General features: G+C 47.9%; 1 protein-coding gene across 4 annotated transcripts in view; it reads right to left on the bottom strand.

Moving 5' to 3' along the window:
• Positions 1-21,427, bottom strand: part of PI4KA (phosphatidylinositol 4-kinase alpha) — a 131,321-nt gene that overhangs the window by 29,666 nt on the left and 80,228 nt on the right. For all 4 annotated transcript variants that reach the window (XM_087423796.1, XM_087423798.1, XM_087423797.1 and 1 more), the window contains 12 exons: positions 19,478-19,586; positions 19,141-19,277; positions 18,819-18,952; positions 16,037-16,119; positions 10,424-10,494; positions 10,217-10,341; positions 9,033-9,114; positions 8,703-8,786; positions 7,368-7,457; positions 4,726-4,845; positions 1,352-1,444; positions 19-175 (listed from right to left, as the gene is read on the bottom strand). In XM_087423796.1, coding sequence (XP_087279922.1) covers positions 19-175; positions 1,352-1,444; positions 4,726-4,845; positions 7,368-7,457; positions 8,703-8,786; positions 9,033-9,114; positions 10,217-10,341; positions 10,424-10,494; positions 16,037-16,119; positions 18,819-18,952; positions 19,141-19,277; positions 19,478-19,586 — 1,285 coding nt within the window. The remainder of the gene's footprint in view (positions 1-18; positions 176-1,351; positions 1,445-4,725; positions 4,846-7,367; positions 7,458-8,702; positions 8,787-9,032; positions 9,115-10,216; positions 10,342-10,423; positions 10,495-16,036; positions 16,120-18,818; positions 18,953-19,140; positions 19,278-19,477; positions 19,587-21,427) is intronic.

The following is a 21,427-nucleotide window of genomic DNA, read 5'->3' as shown; positions in this document are numbered from 1 at the left end:
CATGCCTCTGTCCATTACCTTTGCTGCTGATGAGCATCGCCGTCAGCTTGAACATGGCCTGCGTGTAGTTCTGAGCATTACCGAGGTCTAACGCTGAGTTCAGCTCCTGGACCATCATTTTGTTCAGGTCAGACATCTGGCCTGTGGCGTCTGAGAACCGAATCATTCCATACACCTGCGAGAAGCACGCTCGTCAAGAGAGTCACATGTAATATAGGCATGTGGACGAGGCCCAATGGGTGCTTCACTGTCCCAAACTAGAGCTTATGCACGCAGAGGGTGACAGGCTCGTTTCAATGATGCTACCGCTGCTCACAGCTCTTCTGGAAACTTCTCTTTTAGAAATGTGTGCTGGCATTCCCACCATTCTAGACGGTGGGATGGTCCCTTGAGGGCAGGGACTTGGTCTTGTCATCTTTGTATTCTAGCACTGAGCCTGGGATCTGACCCATAGTACGGCTGCATGAATGGAAGTGAATAAATGAAGTTCTCTCAGACTCACTCAATGACTCAAACAAGATCAGCCTCACTATTTTTAAAGTCATATATCATTTTTTTTCCCTAAGAAAGAGTACTGCTTTTATTTACAAGACTTGACTATATAGGAGACCCGACTCCTTCCAAAAACCAAACCTACCCCCAAAGATAGACTTCCCACCATCACTGGGGTATTCCAAACATCTGGAACGGCTCCTTAGGGCAATTCCCAGCGACTGAGAATGTAGGGGAGTGGAACATGGGTCCCACTGCTGGCACAGGAAGTGCGACTGTTGGAGTAAGTGAGTCTCAAAGCTCTCGGTGGGGAGTTGAGTCCCCCACTTGGACCAGGCCACCAATGGACTTGCGGGGGCCTCTGAAATGGTGTAGACTAGTTTCTGTGTGATGAGGAAACTGAGGCCCAGAAAGGTGAAGCCACTTGTCAGGCTGGGATAAATGGGTGTGGTGGATGAAAACCCTCACAGTGGTCAGATGTGGTTCCAGATCCTGCTCCGCCTGTGTGACTTTGGCAAGTTAATTAATCTTGGGAGCCTCAGTTTCTTTATCTGTAAAATTGGTAAATAACAGAAGGTACACCTCACCAACTGCCCCAGAGAATGCACGGCACTCAATGAGTGTTTTCTACCACTTAAAAAAAAAACAGAAAAATAGAATGCTTCAGTGTACCCAGAGTGTGGTGAGGAAGTGTCATAAAAGCTCCAGACTGTGCTGATGGGTCCCAGGGCCCCAGGCCTTCAAGTCCACCTCAAATGAGTGAGTTCCACATTCGCCCAGACCCCTTGTTCATTTTCCATTGGGAGGAGCAGACTGGCATCACTTTGAAGAACCTTGGACATGAGGGCAGGAGAAGTACCTCGCCCGCATAGCGGTTGCGCAAATTCAGGGACGCCATGAAGTTGGAGTAATCTTTCTTTACACAGGCCGGGCGCTCGGTTAGCTGAGTTGCCTACAGACAAATATCAATAATTATTTCAGACTGTCGCAACATGTGTTCCTCATGTTTACCATGGCTAACCTAAGTCCAGTTAAGAAGTTATGTTCAGATCCAGGGGTTATTAAAAACTTTCAGTGCTGGCAAGTTAATAAAATGAAATATTTTATCTTATTTTTTATTTATTTATTTTTGTATGTGAGGAAGATCAGCCCTGAGCTAACATCCGACCTAATCCTCCTCTTTTTTGCTGAGGAAAACCGGCTCTGAGCTAACATCTATTGCCAATCCCTCCTTTTTTTTTTCTTCAAAGCCCCAGTAGATAGTTGTATGTCATAGCTGCACATCCTTCTAGTTGCTGTATGTGGGACGCGGCCTCAGCATGGCCGGAGAAGTGGTGCATTGGTGCACGCCCAGGATCTGAACCCAGGGCCGCCAGTAGCGGAGAGTGCGCGCACTTAACCACTAAACCACGGGGCCGGCCCAAATGAAATATTTTAGAACATTCTCTAGATTGATATGTCCCACAAAAAGTATGAAAAATTTCTCTGGAAGGCAGCTCGTACTATAGCTTCACTTTGCCATCCAGACTACTGTCACCCCCAGTGGTGAACAGGCCTTTGCAACAGAAAAAATCACCAGATTGTTGTGAAAATCATAGTAATCTGCGATGGAAATGCTGTGAAGTTAATGCTTAAGGGATGTCTTCTCTGCGGAGGCGTGCTGGTGTATAATGTGACTTAAAGAAGGTGAACGGCGACTGAAGGTGAGAGCAGTGACAACAGACCCAGCAAAAGCCAGCAGGGGCTCTGAAACACCCACTGGCTGCTGACAGTCTAACGGTGAAGACAAAATGGACACACGCTTGAGTAAAGAGGCAACCCATAGAATGGGGCAAGTATCTGCAAATCACACATCTCCCTTCCTTTGCTTCAGCTTCAGTCATAGCCCCCAACCCCTCCCACCCCTCCAGGACCCAGGGTCCCAGTGACATCTCTCCCTAACCCTGGCTGGTCACTGCTACCATGCACGCTCTCTAGCTACAGCTCCACCCAGCATCACTGAAGACTGCCAACACGCGTCTAAATGACCACCTTTCACGTTTCCCTTCAGCACATTTTACTACAAATCAACACAACTCGTTGACATCTTGACATATAGATATGACTGGGGAAAATGAATTTCTCAGTTGTTAGAGTTTTGAGGGACTTCTTTGGGGGAGCGGGTGGGGAGAAAGACGGTCAGGGGAAGAACACATAAATTTTTGGAAAAATCAAAACATAAGCCAGAACAAAAATATATGGTTTTCTCATAAAATTATTAAGCTGGTTTATTTTTAAAAAGGTCATGTATGGCCAGCCCCAGTGGCCTAGTGGTAAAGTTTGGCACACTCTGCTTCGGTGGCCTGGGTTCGGTTCCCAGGGGGACCTACACCGCTCATCTGTCAGTGGCCATGCTGTGGTGGCGGCTCACATACAAAAAGAGGAAGATTGGCAGCAGATGTTAGCTCAGGGTTAATCTTCTTCAGCAAAAAAAGAAAAAAAAAAGTCATGTAAAACTGCTTTACATTTTTTAGAAACAATGTGGCCTTTGGCATCAAGCAGGCCTTCCTTGGAACCTGGCTCTGCCATAACCAGCTATGAGACCCAGAGGAGGTCACTTGCTGTCCCTGAGCCTCAGTGTGCTCCCCTGCAAAGTGGGGACGACAGTAGCCCTCTCACAAGCTGTACGGGACTCAGCCATGTCCGCATAGCCCCCAGGACAGCCAACGGCACTGGCAGGCTGCAGTGCAGGCCAGCTCCTGCCCTCGTGGACCGCTCTGATTGCTCTGGTTCACACTCGGTGCTCCAAGGTGCGGAGGATGGCCCTGCAGAAGTTTTCCAACTCAGGTCTCTGGGCAACATGACTCACTGGCCTGAAAATACGCTCCTGAAATGGCCTCCACAGGCTGCTCTCCCCTCTGTGCCATGTGATGGCGAGATGTCCCTCCTGCAGGTTCCTGCACTTTCTGTGGAGCAGGGGCGCCTCGGCCAGGATCTCCAGCACAACCAACCATCAGAACACACAAGAAAAAGTATCCTTTCTTCTTTAGCAACAGGAAAGGGAAAAACCTAACCTAAATCTAATTGTCTGAGGAAAAAGATTTAAATCTTTTAGGCAAAATCGATCTCACCCAAGTCAGCTGGCTAAATCCTAGAGAACTGAGTTGTCATATGCATTCTTAGTCTATGAGTCTGGCTTCTGGCTTCTTCTCATGTCCTCAAAGTGGTGGAGGGACCCAGGTTGGGGAGCTGATCTCATGCCACCAGGCCCTGTCAGAGCAGGAAGATCTGGGGGGTGGCAGCCCAGTCTGTAGACGCAGGCTGCGCCTGGCTCTGCTAGCTGTGTTTGGAACGCCAGTGTCTTCAGAGAAATGCAGTGATCTCCCAGTGAGAGATCCGAGGGTGACATGAGGTATGAGAAGACATCGGCTTCCTCTGGTACTGCCACAGAGGCCAAGGGCACTCAGCCTGCCTAATGGGCTCCTTCCTTCCTGCCCTGGGTCTTGACCACATTGAGAAGTCACAGGGTCACCATCCCCCCCAGATGCTCAGCCTCTGCACCTCCATCATATCACGCTCTTAAAAGACAAGTGGGCAGCCTCTCCCTATCCCAACCTGAGAGAGAGTTAAGAAGCACAAATGGTGCATGCAGTCACGCTATGTTCAGCCAGAGAGACAGAGGCCCTGGGCCCTGAGGTTGGGAGCCGATAAAACACAACACTGCCAGTCAGATCACCCGTTGTCAACCTCCTGCTTTGATCCTAGGCTCTAATTTAACTCAGAAAGTACTACTTAGTAGACCTGCTGTCCTCTAAATTAATCTCAAGCAGAACAAGACAGAGTTGAAGATGTGTGTGTGCAGTTCAGCACCTGCTGAAAACAGGACTACAAATGTTTCAGATCAACTTGACTATAAAATAATGCTGTCCATGTCTAACAAAGATCAGTTCCCTTCCTCGTGGCTACGGACACATGGAAATCCAATATGATTGAGTTTACATCTCCATCAATCCATGTTTTCAAAACAGAAGCATGTAAGGAAATGCCTGTTTTAATGACCAGCTTTTCTCTGAATGTGGGGATCTCTGACCTGATTCCAACTTGCTGACAGACCCTGCGAGCACCGCCCACATGTGCGACACGTGGGCGGCCAGGTGCCTTCTGGGAAAAGCTAAATATCAGCTTTGGCCTCCCCCCACACTATGGCTCCCACAGTTGAAGGAGATAACTGCTCCCCAGGAGGTGCACACATACCCCCAGAGTTGTGTTCTGCTTGTTGTAGCCGGCAAAGTGAAGGATGCTCTCGGTGGCCATGGCCAGCCCTGTGTGCTGGGACAGTCCCGACACCCAGTTCTGATGTTTGTTCAGATATTCCTGAAATAGGAAAAAAATGCTGTTTTATTTTAAAGGTAAAAATAAATCTTTATAAAATAAGGTGTGAGGTAGTAGATCAAACACTGTTCCAATGCTGGGTCTGCCCCTTCCTGACCGGCTGTGGGACCCTCAGTAAGTTCAAGCCCTCTGACTGGCTGCTGCTCATGTGTGAACGAGGATGAAGCCCAATCTCAGAACGGCTGGCACTCAGTAAATGCGAGAGGACCGCTTATTCCTTCAGTGCATCCTTGCTGACCATCTGCCATCTGCCACGTGCTGCACTAGTCGCCAGGGAAACAGAGCTGCAGAGCCCCGGTCTTGCTGTCAACAAGTGGGCAGTTCTGCTGCAGCATCCTTGCTGCAAAGCGGGGCATGACGCACAGCAGGAAGGCAGAGGAAGTGCCTGAGTCCGCCTGGCCAACCGGTGGAAGGGGACACTGGGGCAAAGCGACACCTGGCAGAGCCAGGAGGTGTAAGAGGGGCCAGCACTGCAGGAGTGGCAAGAACAAGGGGCAAGACAGCAGGGGGAAAGCCTGACCAGAGTCAGGCCAGGTCCAAAAGGCCTTGGGTACCAAGCAAAGGAGTTTAGGGTGAACCACATAACTCCCCTCACGAAAATGCCAACGAGCATTAACACACAAAACCATGCCACTGGTTTGAGGAGGTTCCTGGAGCCCCAGAACCCCAACCATGGACCCCATGGTTATGGGGAGTGGCTAATGAGCACAAGTAACAGGAAGGTACACTGAGCAGATTTACTACTGAAACTGGGCTAGTGCGGTAGGCAGCGTGGAGGACAGTTCAGGGGTGAGCTGAGGCTGCAGGCAAAAGGCCCAGGAGGGACGGGGACGGTGGGGCTGGGCAGTGAGGGCTGGAAGGCAGGTGGGGTGAGGGTTCAGAAAGACTGGATATGCAGGGGAAATGGAAACAGAGGACCTGGGGCGACACCAACGGGATGCCTGGTGGCGGTATCAAGACCATTTCAAGCCTTTTCATTTTCCATTTCCTTCTTAGGCCAGGCCTGAGAAAATAAATAGCTCTCCCTATTGATCCCTTTTTTGTCCATTGAACACTTTCAGGAATGAAAGGGGGCTTCCTCTCTTTAGACTGCAGCCTTGGGAGCTGAGGCCCCTTTCCTCTACGTGAACCAAAAGAAATCAGACACTTCCCAAATATCAACAGTTTGAGAAACTACTGCAGTCCGAGAAACTACTGCAGTCCGAGGAATAATAGTGTATACACTAGACAGCTACAGTCATCAGATTACAGGCGTGGCTTAGCTACAAGGCCCAGCTTTGTCCAGCTTAGCTGGTAAGTCTGCCCGACACTGGGCTCCATCTTTTTCATTCCCTCAATTGCTCCATCCTCACTGCTCCAACATCTTTGCGGAAGGAGGAACTTTACCGCGACCCTAGGCTCAACCCACGGGCACTTGCAAAATGTGTTTCCAAACAGCCTCCAAGGCTGTTGGAGCCAGCTGCTCCATCCTTCCTGGATTCCACACTCAGAAACACTTTGGAACTAGCTTTATCTTGACAAATGTTGCCCAGGTCAACTTCATGAGCTCCTCTTGATGCATCTGCTCTTTGTGAAGCCAGGTTTCTTCTAGTGGCATTTTTCTTATCTTTGATCCCTTTTAAGGCTACTCTTTCCTCACACATATTGTGGCATTTTTGTTGTCTCTGCTCGACCATCTTCAACAATGGCTCACCTTGGAGTCATTTTAATTTACAGCCAGTGCTTTGGTCTGAAACGACTCGTGTGCAGCTAGATGTGCAGCCTAGACAGAACTCTTACGGGACGAGTCCTGGCCTGTCGCCGCTTCGGCAGCCTCGCTCCAGGCCCTGTATTCGGTGGAGGTGCGTGCAGTGCACTCCGCCCTCGGAGCCACTGCTGCTGCTGCTGCTGCTGCTGCTGCTGGCCTGCCAGGCCTCCCAACCCACCACGCCGCCCTTGCCCATCTTGCAAGCAGCCCCAAGCCCTGCCACAGATCTGGCACCTCACCTGGTGTGAGTGGTCAGGTTCTTGGGCCTGTCCACCCACAAATCCCACCACACCTGCCCTCCTCACCCCCTGACCAGCACATTTATCCCACAAGGTGCTCCCAACACAGATCAGCCTCTGAGGCTCCTATTATTCTCAGGCACTAATGTTTTGGTCTCTGTTCACACTAGTGCTGTTTGTATTCCGAGTTTGCTGTGTCTGTGTAAAGCTCTTTGTATAGCCGGAAGGAACTTACCAAGATTGTTTTTTTTCTTTTTTTGGTGAGGAAGGCTAGCCTTGAGCTAACATCTGTTGCCAATTTTCCTCTTTTTCTGCTTGAGGAAGATTGGCCTTGAGCTAACATGTGTGCTAGTCTTACTCCATTTTGTATGTGGGCTGTTACCACAGCATGGCTGACGAGTAGAGTAGGTCCGTGCCCAGGATCCAAACCTGGGCCGCCAAAGTGGAGCATGTGGAACTTTAACTACGCAACAGGGCCGGCTCCTCAAGATTGCTTTTTGATGATTTCAAGAAAGTACCTGTAGGTGGGACTTGGTGACTGTAGGCGCCCACTTCATTGCTTCCTGTAGGATCATTCCGCAGCGTGCAGCAAAGTCCTTCACGATGCTCTGGAAGACAGTGTGATCAACCGGAGGTCAGTGTATCTGGGCTGTCAGAGGACAGCCAGCTGCATACTGTAGTTAGTTATTGTTATGGGCTGAACTGTGTTCCCCAAAACCCAAGCTCTATCCCCTAGAACTTCAGAATGTAACTGTATTTGGAGATAGGGTCTTTAAAGAGGTGATTAAGTTAAAATGGGGTCATTAGGGCAGGCCCTAACCCAATCTGACCGGCGTTCTTATAAGAAGAGATTAAGACACAGTCACACACAGAGGAAAGACCAGGTGAGGACACAGGGACAAGGCAGCCGTCTACAAACCAAGCAGAGAGGCTTCAGAAGAAACCAACCCTGCTAACACCTTGATCTCGGACTTCTAGCCTCCAGAACTGTGAGAAAATACATTTCTGTTGTTTAAGCCCCTAGTCTTTGTTACAGCCACCCTAGCAAACCAACACAGTGACTATGTCCTAACACCAAGGCTCCCAGGGACAGGGAGCCTGCACACATCCTGCTCCGTGATTCTTTCACGAGGCTGTGTGGCAGAGCCCACACTCACAGCGCATCACATGGCCACGGTGCAACATGCATCCTGAGTCAGCAACTGAAGGGGAAGGCAGGTCCCAGAGGCAAAAATCATTGCAGATGCCTCGTCACTGTGTGGGGAACTTCTGGGGACACCTGGTTTGGCTGGGAGGTGCCGAGGTTGGGACGTGACCTAGCCCCAGGATGGGGAAATCCAGTCTGAGCTGAGCTTCAATCTGAGAGGGCGAGCCAGACCTAGCATGGCACATCCTCCTTATCTGGAGCCATTTACTCTGCCCGTTTCCCACGGCGCAGCAAGAAGCCAAAGTCACATTACTCTACTACCACAATAACAGAGAGTCAGCACACCTCAGAGCAGTGAAGTTCGTCTGAAAGTCATGCTTGCTCAACGTGACTTTGAGATGCTATAAACTGACAGGTAGCTGAAAACCTCTTTCGCAGCTCAACCAAGAAAAGAGCTGGGAGTCAGCACGGTTGAGTGGCAAGAGCAGGCCTGGCAGACAGACAAACCTGGGAGTGAGCCAGCAACCAACTTGTACGAGGTGACCCCAGCAACTGCAGTTTCCTCACCTGTGGGATGGGGCCTGTACTGCTCACATCTCAAACTGCTGGGGACTGACTGACAGAATGTATGGAAAGTGCTGGCCCTGACAGGCTCAGGAGATGGCAGTGAAAACAGCCCTTAATAAGAGGACCCCTCCAGGCCTACCTCTCGGGCTTCATAGGTGTCAGGAACAGTGATCCGATAGGGGGCGTCAGGGATATCGTAGTAAGGCTGGTCCTTGTGAATATCCTGAAAGCACAACACGGTTCCCTCTTCCAAATCACCTTTCCTGAGCTGCCCCTGCTGAGCCACACATCCAGCCAACACTGGGCAGCAGAGCATTCACTTCCCTTCCCTCTACTTCTCCTGCCTGTGACAGGCTTCCAAACTTGTGGCAGCTTACTGGGAAAGGCCAGGGTGGGATTTGGGACCCCCACCCCAAATTTGGCCACTCATAGCATATTACTCGGGCATATGGAGGGCAGGGGCACTCACGGCACTAAGCGACAGCGACAGGGTCTGGAGGATGTCCAGCATGGTCTTCAGCACTGTCCCGCTCCAGAGCAAGTGAGGAAACCTGCACCGAGAGCCACCTCTCAGGGCTCAGGAGCCAAATCTTCAATGAACCCACATTCCTTAAAGTGCTGCTTCAGTGGTAGGTCAGGAGGCCTCCGAAGCAGGGCACCCACTCCCCAGACCCCTGCCAGCCCCACTCCTCAGGGCCAGACACAGCCCCTAGTGACCTGCTCCCAACCTGATGCCAATCATCTTGGTTAAGCACTGGCCAGGCCGCACCTCCCAATGCCCCCAAGTAATCCTCCTCGTTTTCAACCTAATATTTTTACAACATGGGACAAATAGATAATGGCAGTATTTGCATGACACCCTAAAGAGAAGCAGCTGCTCCTGAACATGGCGGCCCCAGGGCTGAGGGGAACAGTCTCCGCACCTGGCCCACCTCAGACACAAGGGCCCACCTCAGACACATGCCGCAAGTGTGCTGAACTTGCCCTCTGGTCCCGCGTGGACCAGGCACAGCATCTGTGGCAGGCTCCAAAACTCCGGGACGCTTGTGGGGAGCTGTCAGCAGGCCCAGTGTGGCTGTTTGCTGCCTCTGGCCTTCACCCTGCAGAGAGGCTGGCCCAGCCTACCTTTGAGGGTTCTCATCTGTGTGGGGGCATGTCCCACAAGAGTCTGCTTTGGCTCCCAGCACAGAGAGCCTAGAGTGAAAAAGGGTCAGTATGGGCTTTCCTTCCTCTCTAAGGAGCCTAGAAGACATGAATTCTACCAGCAGACCTCTGGCTGGGCCCGGGGCTAGAAGACGACACTTAGGATGGCTGTGAGCTTCCAGGGCAAGCCCAGAGAGGCCCTGTGGCAGGGGAGAGTGGGCCTGGTATCACCAGGGAGGGTGGATTTCAGAGACACAGGGACATCACACCCCCGGTCAGGAGATATACTGTAAGTAACAATGATAGCTCAGAATAAGAGGAGGTTTCAGGAGCAAAATTCAGACTCTGCAGCAAACTCACTGACATTCTGTGGGAGGTTGCATTGCCCTTTGAGAGTTTTAATTCTGACTCCTTTTTTTTCTGGACTGATAATGTAAGGATTATTCTTTTCTGCATTCCAAATCTGGAAGTTTATACACACACACGGCATTAGTAGGAAAACGAGCTTACTTATCCACCAGACCAGACAGATACTTGTCCGCCACCCTCCGTATCCTCTTGTGAATGTGGTTGAAGTTCACGAGCAGGAACTGCGCGTGCCGCTCCAGCTCCTCTTCATTCTCCTTGGTCTTAGCCTGGAGATTCAGAAGAGACAGGTACAACTGGCGCCCTCCGTATGCCCCCCGCAGACACATGCTTGCACTCTGACAGGCTTACTTTATCTGCCATCATGTTCAGGAAGGCATCAAATACTTTGTCTGCGACGGCAATCACACACTGCATCATCCCTAAAAAGAGAAGGAGGTTTCCACGGGTCAGCAGCATCAGCAGAAAGGGACCTAATCCAGCTACTTTCAAACATTTTGTGTGGATAAGATGTTAGACTTACAGAGGAGGTGCAGAAGAGAGCACAGACTTCCCATACAGCCTTCACTCAACTTCCCCTGATATTAACATCTCATTTGTCAAAACTAAGAAAACAGATGTTGATACAACACTATCTCCTAAATGTCAAGCTTTATTTGGATTTATCAGGATATATTTGTCAAGATTTATTTGGATTTCCCCCATTTTCCTGCTTGTGTCCCTTTTCTGTTCCAGGACCCAATCCACCTGGCATTTACTCATCATGTTCGTGTTCCTCAGTCTCCCCAAATCTGTGCTGATTCCTCAGTCTCTTCTTGTCTTCCATGACCTGGACACTTCTGAAGAGCACAGTTATTTTGTAGGACATCCTTCAATTAGGTTTGTCTGATGCTAGCTCATGATTAGACTAAGGTTATAGGACTTCAGGGAAAATACGCATCATATCGGGGGGGATGTGAAATCATTATCTCCTATCACTGGTGAAGGTGAGCTTGATCACTTGGGAGTGGTGTCTGCCAGGCTTCCCACTGTCCAGTCACCATTTCTCCTTTTCCACACTCTATTCTTTAGAAGTGAGTCACTGCGTCTAGCTCACACTCAGAGAGGAATTAAGCACCAGCTCCTGGAGAGAATCTGTGGCCATAAGCTAAAACCACTACAGTAATTGGGAAATACTTTGGAGAAGATACTTGGAAGTTATGCACATATCCCATTTCTCTTTAAAATTTCACCCACTAGGGCCGGCCCCGTGGCTTAGCGGTTAAGTGCAAGAGCTCCGCTGCTGGCGGCCCGGGTTCGGATCCCGGGTGCGCACCGACCCACTGCTTCTCCGGCCATGCTGAGGCCGCATCCCACATACAGCAACTAGAAGGATGTGCAGCTATGAGATACAACTATCTGCTGGGGCTTTGGGGAAAAAAAAGGAGGAGGATTGGCAATAGATGTTAGCTCAGGGCTGATCTTCCTCAAAATAAATAAATAAATAAAATAAAAATTAAAAAAAAAAATAAATAAAAATAAAATAAAATTTCACCCACTAATTCCAGCATCCATCAGCGGGTTCTGCCTGCAGCAGTTTCTGTGGTTCTCATGGGGATTTTCTCTTTTCCTCATCCTTTCTACTTTTAGTAATTAGAATTCTGTAAGGAAGGTTTGTCCCTTCTTCCCCATGTTTTATTTATTCAATTATCTAATCAGAATAGACTCATGGACATTTATTTCACCCACCGGGTTAGAATCCAACACTATCACTATTTGTTTTGTTGTTCAAACTGTCCCAGCTTTGACCACCTGGGGCTCTTTCAGGTTGGCTCCTGTGTTCTTGCATGCCCACATGCTTTTTCTTTTTGTTCTCTTTTTTTTTTCTTTTTGTTTTTTAGTATGACCTTACTTCCTAGCACTACAAGGTGCTCCAAGCTCATCTTGTATTTCTCTGCCCCAGCCCTCCCTAGAATCAACCATTTCTCTACAGAGCCCCGGTTCTTTTTACTGGAGAATAGTATTTAGAAACCAAGATCTGGGCAGTGGGTATGCTCATTGTTACTGGGGTACAAAGCAGATTTTAAAAAGCAACAGCACAGTGTCAGATCACAGTGCTGATAAAAGAACTGTAATAAATTGCCAACTCGTCCTCCACCATGCTGTCCCTCTTACCCAGTGTCTTTACCTAGGATGGCTAAATGACAGGGCTGCAATGCCAGCAGGGCAGAGAGACTAGGCAGGTGCTATGCTTCTGTACCCCAGGCCCAGCACAGAGCCTGAAACATAAAGAGGCATCTCATATCTGTTTGCTACCAGGATAAATGGGCCTACTAGCTCTCAGATATGAAAAGTGATTAGTGTCACCTGGACAGATGTCCAAGTGTAGAGAGAGGCTGTTTTCCTAACAGGCTGGTTTGGTGGATGAAATCCGGTTTTGGGAGTGTGCATTTAGTGTAGTATTTTTCCATAAAGCTCTTAGGAAACTTAAACTGTAAGTTCCTAATAAATAATAGATAGTGGTCAGATGCCAATCATTATCATGATAATAGCATCTAAGGAGATATTTACTTTAAAAAAGCCACTCTCCTCTTGCACTGAAGGTTAGTCCTGGACTACCAGTGTACTTACTAACTGGGCGGCTGGCAGGCAAGCAGCAGGCTCCTGCCCACACTGCAGGAATACATGGAGGCCCGGCTTACACCTGCACAGAGGAGGCACCAGCCCTCCTCTTTGGGAGGCGTTTCATATAACCTGGTCGGTTCTGAAAATTCATGAATAACACATGTCTCCAAAGACATTTCCTTTCCATCTCTCATGTTTTAGGAGAGAAAAGGAAGGGAGAAGTAAACTCAATAGGTGCACTTTATTGGCTTAACCTAAGTACCATACTCAGAACAAAAACAATACCTTTGAAATCATGTGGAAGAGTATGGTGTACTGTCAAAATTAAACGTGTCCAAGAAGAGCGAATCAATTCCCAATTCCCACAGCAACAGAAAAAAAGAGCTCAGGAGAGAATAACATTTAGCTTCAGAGAGGCATCTGATTCAGCCTACAGATGTTCTTACTAGGAGGTTGGCAAAATGTGATAGGTTCTTAGGCCTCTAGGGGTTGGCAGTCTCAGTTTTTTATTGTTGCTTACTCTTCCTCCTAGAGCCAAAGAATCTCAGGGTGACCCAACCGTCTTACACAAAATTTAGCACAAAATACCGGCTAAATAAACAAACAGTGGGTGGATGGAGGAGGGAGCAAATCAATGAACACCTCAGCAAGTGGTTAACAGCATCTCTATTATACCCCGAAATGGTCCTGGAGTATGTGTGTGAGACCTTCTGAGCGTGGGGACTCCCCTCTCCTGTATCCAGCACCCCAGTGGGAGAGGCTTCCTCCCGTAGAAACTGCCTGCCTGCACCTTCCGCTGTGGCCTCTAAGAGGCTCCTCCTCACTCCAATCCTTCCCCTCACTGCCAGCAGAGGGAGCTTCCAGAACCCTCACACCATCCTTCTTTGCCAACCCCACAAAAATAAATTCATGCACCTCATTTCCTGACTCCGTTGTGCAGGAGTGTGAAGTGCTCTGCAAAGGACTTATTGGATAAAGGTCTTACATGAAGCAGCATCTCAGAGGCCCTGGGGTGATTTTTTAAAAAGATTTTTTCAAGGACTGATTTTTTAACAACAAAAAAAAAATGGTACCAGAAGTATCTGGGGAATAGTTCTCCACTGGCAAGAACAAGCTGATAGATTCTTCAGTGTGCCAATGGCTTCTGGCATGGAAAGGACTCCTCACTACTAATTTTACTTCATTAACACTAAATTTATGAATCTTAAGAATTATCAATTAGCATTCCTCAAAATATTTACCCACACAGTTAATCAATAAAAATTCATTGATCTAGCTTACTAAATTCCTTCAAATACCTAAACACAATTATAAAACTTATCAAATTCTTCTAAGCTTTTAATTAAAATATAAGTCTAATATTTCAGTCTTTTACATTTTTTTAAAATAATTTTATTTATTTATTTTTTTCCCTAAAGCCCCAGTAGATAGTTGTATGTCATAGCTGCATATCCTTCTAGTTGCTGTACGTGGGACGCGGCCTCAGCATGGCCGGAGAAGTGGTGCGTCGGTGCGCGCCCAGGGTTCCAAACCTGGGCTGCCAGCAGCGGAGCGCGCACACTCAACCGCTAAGCTACGGGGCTGGCCCAGTCTTTTACATTTTTAAACACTTTATCAATCAGCACACAGACCAATACAATGAGGCTAAAACTTATCTGAGAGTTTCAATTATTTTTCTTTCTTCCTAGGAGTTTGGTCCTCTTAGTTGCGATTGGTTACAGTTGAGACCCTCTGTGCACTGGATCTGAGGACACCTGCATCATGGGACTTGTGAGTCTTTGTGTTTTATATAGATTTTTGTGTTCTGAAACTTTCCCCAAAATGATGCAGCCCTTAAATCGGATGTGGCCGACGGGTCCTGACCTGCTGCCCTGACATTCTGGCCTGGCCTGATGGCGTCATTGGAAACATTCATGGATCTGAGTGGGGTGTCCTTGTAACCAGCAGAACTACCAAGGTGTGGAGCCCCTCATGGCAAGGTACGGCAGCTGCACTCCACACCAAGCCCTCTAACAGCTACTTTTGGCTAACAGAGCACCTTTAGCTGGCTACCCCGTGGGATACCTCTGCCCATCACCTGCTGGATGCCCTTTCTCCCTGGTCACACTCTAAGACCAGGTGTGACCCTATTGCGGGTGCTGGGCCTCTTCCTGGACTGTGTGGCTCTTTCCTGGTGTTCCCTCTTTCCTGATTACACAAGAGAAACAACTATATGTCTCTACTTCACAAATACTTAACAGAAGAAATAAACATTTTTTATATATAAATATATATATTCCGGTATATTTGCCCTTCTTTTAAGCAAAATAATAAAAATATGTATTCATGAACAGGAACCCTCATACACAGCTGGTGGGAATGCAAACTGGTGCAACCTCTATGGAAAACGGTATGGAGATTCCTCAAAGAATTAAAAACAGAAATACCCTATGACCCAGCTATCCCATTACTGGGAATCTATCCAACGAACCTGAAATCAACAATCCAAAGAGGCTTATGCACCCCTATGTTCATTGCAGCATTATTCACTATAGCCAAGAAGTGGAAGCAACCTAAGTGTCCCTCGACCAATGATTGGATCAAGAAGATGTGGTATATATATATACAATGGAATACTACTCAGCCATAAAAAAGACAAAATCGTCCCATTTGCAACAACATGGATGGGCCTGGAGCGTATTATGTTAAGTGAAATAAGCCAGAAACAGAAAGACAAACACTGTATGATCTCACTCATATGTGGAATATAAACCAACACATGGACAGAGAAAACTGTACTGTGGTTACCAGGGGCAATGGGGGTAGGGGGTGGGCACAAGGGGTGAAGGGAGACAGGTATATGGTGATGGACAAACAAAAATGTACAACCCAAAATTTCAATGTTATAAACTATTAAAACATCAATAAAAAAATATTTATTCATGGTCAAAGTGTGATAATTTGTCCACTGGGAGTCCTTTAAATTGGTTCTTGGTCCTCTCAGCCTGCTCTAGACATTTAAAAAGCATGACTGCTTTCTGGCAACAACAAGAAGCTCTAGGTCCATCAACAACCATCTGAGGAGCCCAGGGTCCTTTCAGCAGAGGACAGTATCAGGGACTGAACTCTGGGGGCTGGAGCACACATGAGCACTGATGGTGGGCATGAGTGACGCACCTTCTGCTCTTGGGCCCTCGCAGCAGTGGCAGAGGCAGAAAGATATATATATTTTTAAGGTTATATGTTTCATACTGATCTTTCCATTGTAGTATGTAGCTTCATAAAAACATTTTCTCCATGTAGACAAAAAATAGGGAGTAGTATTCTTTTTTAACTATTACAGCTCAATTCATCATGAGAGTACCACAATAATAAACTTACCAGACTTGTCTTTCTGAATAGCTTTATCCTCAAAGTAGCAGAACATTACCTGGAAGCGGTCAGGATCTGTTGAGCGTAGTACCCTAACAACGAGAACAGCTTTGAGTAAATCTGGAAAAATCCAGGCCCACGGATCTGATACTGCCCAGAACTGGTGAGGTGTGACGAACAGATGCCCTATGCCATTTAAAGGGGCGTACACTGACATGGGCTTTCTGGAGGGTGATGTCCACCATCTATCACAAAATTCCCATGCTGTTCCATCCAGCAACTCATCACTATTGATCTGTCTTACAGGGTTAGGTGCACAAGAGTTCTCCTGATAGCGCTGACTGAATAGTCAGATAAACCAAAGTACATCCATTCTATGGCACGTCACGCAGCCACCAAAATGAGAGGTAGCTCTATTATGTGCTGCTACAGAAAAACATTCAAGACACGCTGTTATGTGAAAAAGCAAGGTGCAGGGGAAACAGGTACAGCATGATCTCATTGATGGGTTCCCTAAAGGCCTCTACCTGCCTTGTGTATGTGTAGGATATATGTGCCTGCATATGCATACAAAATTTCTGGAAGGGAAAGTAAGAGACTATCAACAGTGGGGATCTCTGGATTCAGGGCTAGGAAAGTAAGATTTGTATTTTTCACCTTTAGCATCTTCTGTACCATCCCAGTGTTTTTTCTTCTCTTTTTTGTTTTATGCACCATGGACATTTTTACTTTTATAGTAAAAAATATCTTTAACCTTGGGGAAAAAGGAAGAGAAAGAAATGCATGCACTTGAACCACGGCCCCTGTGGAGGTCTGTTCAGGGTTTGGAGGTGTCTGCTAAGACAGCATGAGCACACACGCTCACACTGGCTAGCGCTCCACGGGGTGCGTCTATGGGCTTCTGCACCGACCTTTCTAGAGTTAAGCCTCAGTAGGGCAGACCAGGTGGCTTTAAGCACATGCATTCTCAAGTGCTCATGTGCACACAGCTTTAACAAAATTTCTCACATTTTTGACTTGGTTGTTTTAAAGTTCTCCCAATAACCAGTAGCTGGGAATCTAAGGCAGGTTCTTGAATAAAGGCTTCAGGGTTACTTCTCTGTGCCAACAGAGTGCTCTCCGGGACCTGGCAGGCAGCCCAAGGCAGGAGCTGGGCTCTCAGGAACTGCCCACAGGCCATCCCCTCAGAGTCTTCCTCTAGAAGCCAACTGAAGAGCCTGTCCTGAGAACCTGAGATCACCATTCATGGGCACACTTGCGGGAAGTGGGAGGCAGCCCTGCCTGTAGGCACGTGAGGCTGGGGGGGGCGGGTCTGGATATTTTGCTGTTTTGGGTTTGGCTTGTTTTGTTTTGGTTTGTTTTTCTTTGAAAATGTATTCTTTATTAAAAAAAGACTAGAAGGAACTAAACTAACATGCTATAGGGGATGGTAGTAAGATCAGTGGTTTTTTTCCTCTCTACTTATTTCCAAGTTTTAGTGTAATGTTCTCCTATTACTTTTATAACTGAAAAAAATTATAATGAAAAAAGGAAAGTCAAAACTCCCTGGGCTCTGTGGGACTACGGAGACAATGGGTCACTAGTTTGCAAATTCTGCTCCGTTGTGGCATCCTTGGGCTGCTGAGAGGCAGGGAGGAGGGAACTGACGGGGAGGGTGGGGGCTCACTCCCACTTAACCAAAACAGCCTTAATCTATTTGACATGTTGAGCTTCCAAGTAAAATTCCTTTTATCAGAGGGTTTTGTGGCATCAAATAAAGGTTAAAATAGTGGCATTTTCCAAATATCCCTCCTTGTAAGAATTAATACTTTCTTTTTCAAACCATTTGAGAAAGACATTAGTCTACAACTTATTGCACCAGTCCTGTGACTTAAACAGGCTAAGCGTAATCTGACCTTTTTGGTGATGGGGACACATTATTCTGCAGCTAGTGTATTAGCTGCTGCCCGGGGTGTCTCAGGCCTCACCATGGTGGGTCTGTAGCATCCACACTGGCCGCCACAGGCAGTTGGGCTCTGAGCATCCTGGCTGCTTTTTCCAGCCTTCATTTATGAGAGGCAGCACAGCACAGTGCTTAAGAGACTATTGAGTTTCAATTCAAATCAGAGATTATTACTCTTGGCAATTTACTTAACTGCTCAGTGTCTCAGTTTCCTCATCTGTAAAACGGGTATGTAACAGTGCTACCTCATAGGCTTATTGGAGTGCACCAATACACATAATTTAGCACAGTGCCTGGCAAGGCGTAAGTATCCAATCCATGTTAATACTGGTATTGCCGTGATGACAATTATAGATTATAACAATTATCATAGCTGTTAGGACTGCTGTGGTTACAGTTGCACCCTGACTGTCGAGTTGTTTTGGATCAGGACCCTGCCTTCCCGCTTCCAATTTGCTGTTTGTACTCCACTGTGGTCCTGGAAACCAGCTCAGTGAGTGTCTTAGAACATTCTCATGGAGGGTTGGTTCCTGACAGGGGCTCTTGCCTAGCCAAGTGGACTGAGTTTGCAACATCTGTTGTGACTGCTCAGAAGCCTATTTCCTAAGGGGGTGAGGGTAGGGTGGGGATAATAAGAGTTTAGACCCCTGAGGTGTTATTAGACGTGGCGTTTGGTGCTCAGGAAGGAGGAGCACACAAGAAAAGCAGAGGGTGTTTTTTTGTGTTGTTGTTTGTTTTTAAAAAAGCTTATATGTCTTAGGAGGAGCTGAAAAAAGTTTCATGCCCAGAAGGCACAAAAAGTAAAAATCAGCTCAAACGTGTAAGTGCAGGGAGGCAAGGCTTGTATACCTCATATATTCCAGCCGGTAAACAGACAGGAGATAGGTGGACATGGCGAAGTCCAGCTTGTTGATGAGGGCGGACACTTCAGGGGCAGGGTCCAGCAGGTTGATGATGGTGCTGCGAAGCTCGCTCAGTTCAGCCTAGAGGGAAACGAATGCTCGAGGGCTCACGTGGGCACCAGGAGAGGAAGACGGCCCTCCCTAGGACCAAACCCCAGTGGCTAACTCGTGTTAACAAGGACAACAAAGGATCTGCTTTCATCCCTCATGAGAGCTTAGCAAAACCCCTGCCCTGCATCATGTGCCCTTGGCAGGACAAGAATCCTTACGGGGGTGACCGTGTCGTTTTTCATGGCTGAGTTATACTGGAGGACAGAACGCAGCGGCTCTTTGCTGGGAAAGGTGAGCAGAGGGGACTTGGTGGCTATTTCACAGACCCCCTCGTACCACTCTTCCGGCCAGAGTCCTGCAAGAAAAGTGCACATGAGTCAAGAGCGCCTTGGTCAAGAAGCACTGCAGCGGGGTCACTGCTGACAATTTCTAGAGTCGTGGGTCCTTGGTTCCAGCCAACTATCCCTAAAATGGGGCACAGGACCCGGTTGAGTCCTACCTCACCTCTTTTCACCCTGCGCTCTGTCTTCCCCGGGAAAGCAAACATGCCCCTACCTGACCCCTCCACGGCGAACCCCATCAGTACGGAATAGAGCCAGAAATCCCGGAAAAGCTTCTGCAACCGTGGCTTAGCTTCCTTGATGGGTGGCAACCGACGGGTGAGCTGGTAAGCCAAGAAGAGAGGGAGAAAAGGAGGTTATTTGCTCACAAAACCCTAAAACTTGCAGCTATAAAATCAACCAAAGATTCATTCTCCAAGCGCGTTCTCAGAGAATCAGCCAGTCAGACCAGGTATGAAAAGGCACAGTGAGCAGTGACCAACGCTTCCTGATAAGTTCACCAGTAAATGTTCATTCATTCAGCAAACATTTACTGAGTATCTAACGTGTACCAGGCACTGTGCCTGGGAGGTGAAAAGCCCTGTTCCTACACTCAAAGGCCTTTCTGCCTAGTTTGGAGGCAGGTATGCAAACAATCAGAGTGTGGCGGAGTTCCCGGAGAAGGTACTGTGGGTCTCGAGGTGAGCATGCGAGTAAACCCTAGCCAGGCAGCGAACAGAGTGCAGCTTGTCCAGCCATAGGAGCATCAGGCCCAAAGCCTGGGACTGCAGAGAGCATGGAGTGCTTAGGGGAAGGCAAGAATGAACTGGGGCTGGAGCCAGGGGAAGGGACGTGATTGGGAGAGACAGGGAGATCATGAGAAATACTGTGGGTCAAGAATTGGCTTTCAAATCTTTTCCAGCAGCACAACTTTTTCAACCAGTAATCTTGGGCAGAATCCTAATATGTGCAACAGGTAGAAGCAGAGTTGCTCAGATGCAGGAGTAAGGGGCTAAAGTTCCTGCATCCCACCAGTGTCCCAGTCCGCATGAAACAGGGAGGGCAGCACCTCAGTTATGTAAAATGGTTGAGGTTGTGCACAACACCCAGCTGGATGAGTCGATCCTCACAGAACCCCCAGGGGACACCAAGCCCACACACAGTGACAATCAACCTGCAGTGGGGACAGGGGGGCTCTGCGATCCACACACTTAAGAATGCCAATTAGGGGCCAGGCCCTGGGCCAGGGACTTGGAGGTGGGACAGATGATGAAACCCACGCTGGGGGTGGGGGCACAGTGAGACAGGTGCCTGCACATGTGGCTGGTAGGACTATAAATTGGTACAATACTTCCTGGAAAGCAATTTGGTAATGTGCATCAAAAATTCTAAATATCCCCAAGATTTCACCTAAAATCCCATCTCTAAGGAATCTATCAAAAAAAAAATAAACCTGATTTAGGCACAAAAATGTAACATTTGTTACAACAGCAAAATAACCAGAGAAACACTGAATGTCTACCTGAAAGGGACATTTAAATTAGTTACAGTATATTAAAAATGACATTTTCTAAGAACATTTCGTGACACAGGTAGAACTTACAATATGTCAAGTAAAAAAATGCAAAATGTATAAATAATAAGATAGAGGCTTAAAATATATGAATATAAATATATATGCATAGGAAAAGAAGGGGGAAAACACAGCCACATATTAATAATGACTATATCTAGGTGACTAGGTTGGCAGGAGTTTCTATTTTCTTCTTTACAGTTGTCTGTACTTCCTAGAGTCCTGCCACAGACGTGCTCCTTCCACAACCACATGGAGGGCACAGGTGCTGGCCCAGGGCTGAGCAACACGCTGTGTGAGAGAAGCAGCAGCTTCTCAAAAGCCACTGGGACAGTGGGTCCTTGGGGAGAGTCAGTCGAGACCTGGGGGTACAGGGTGGACTCTGGGAAGGCGCTGAGGAGGTGGAGGAGCACTGGGGAGGGCAGCAGTGGACAGAAGCATCTCCGGGCAGGAAGCCCAGAGCCGCACAGGACACTGTCACAGAAGCACAATTGATGAGGGGCTTCCAGCTTGCCAGTGGCCAAGGACGGCAGGTCTAAGAATAAGAGGCTGTGGGACTGACTGACTTTGAGGTGATAGGCCTGCCTCGGATGAGGTCCCAAGTGACAGTGG

The sequence above is a fragment of the Ceratotherium simum genome, chromosome 35 (genome assembly GCF_057802395.1).
Source record: "Ceratotherium simum simum isolate JZ-2026a chromosome 35, ASM5780239v1, whole genome shotgun sequence".
Taxonomy (NCBI): Eukaryota; Metazoa; Chordata; class Mammalia; order Perissodactyla; family Rhinocerotidae; genus Ceratotherium; species Ceratotherium simum.
Note: the sequence above shows the minus strand (reverse complement) of the source record. Positions and strands in the feature narration are given on the sequence as shown.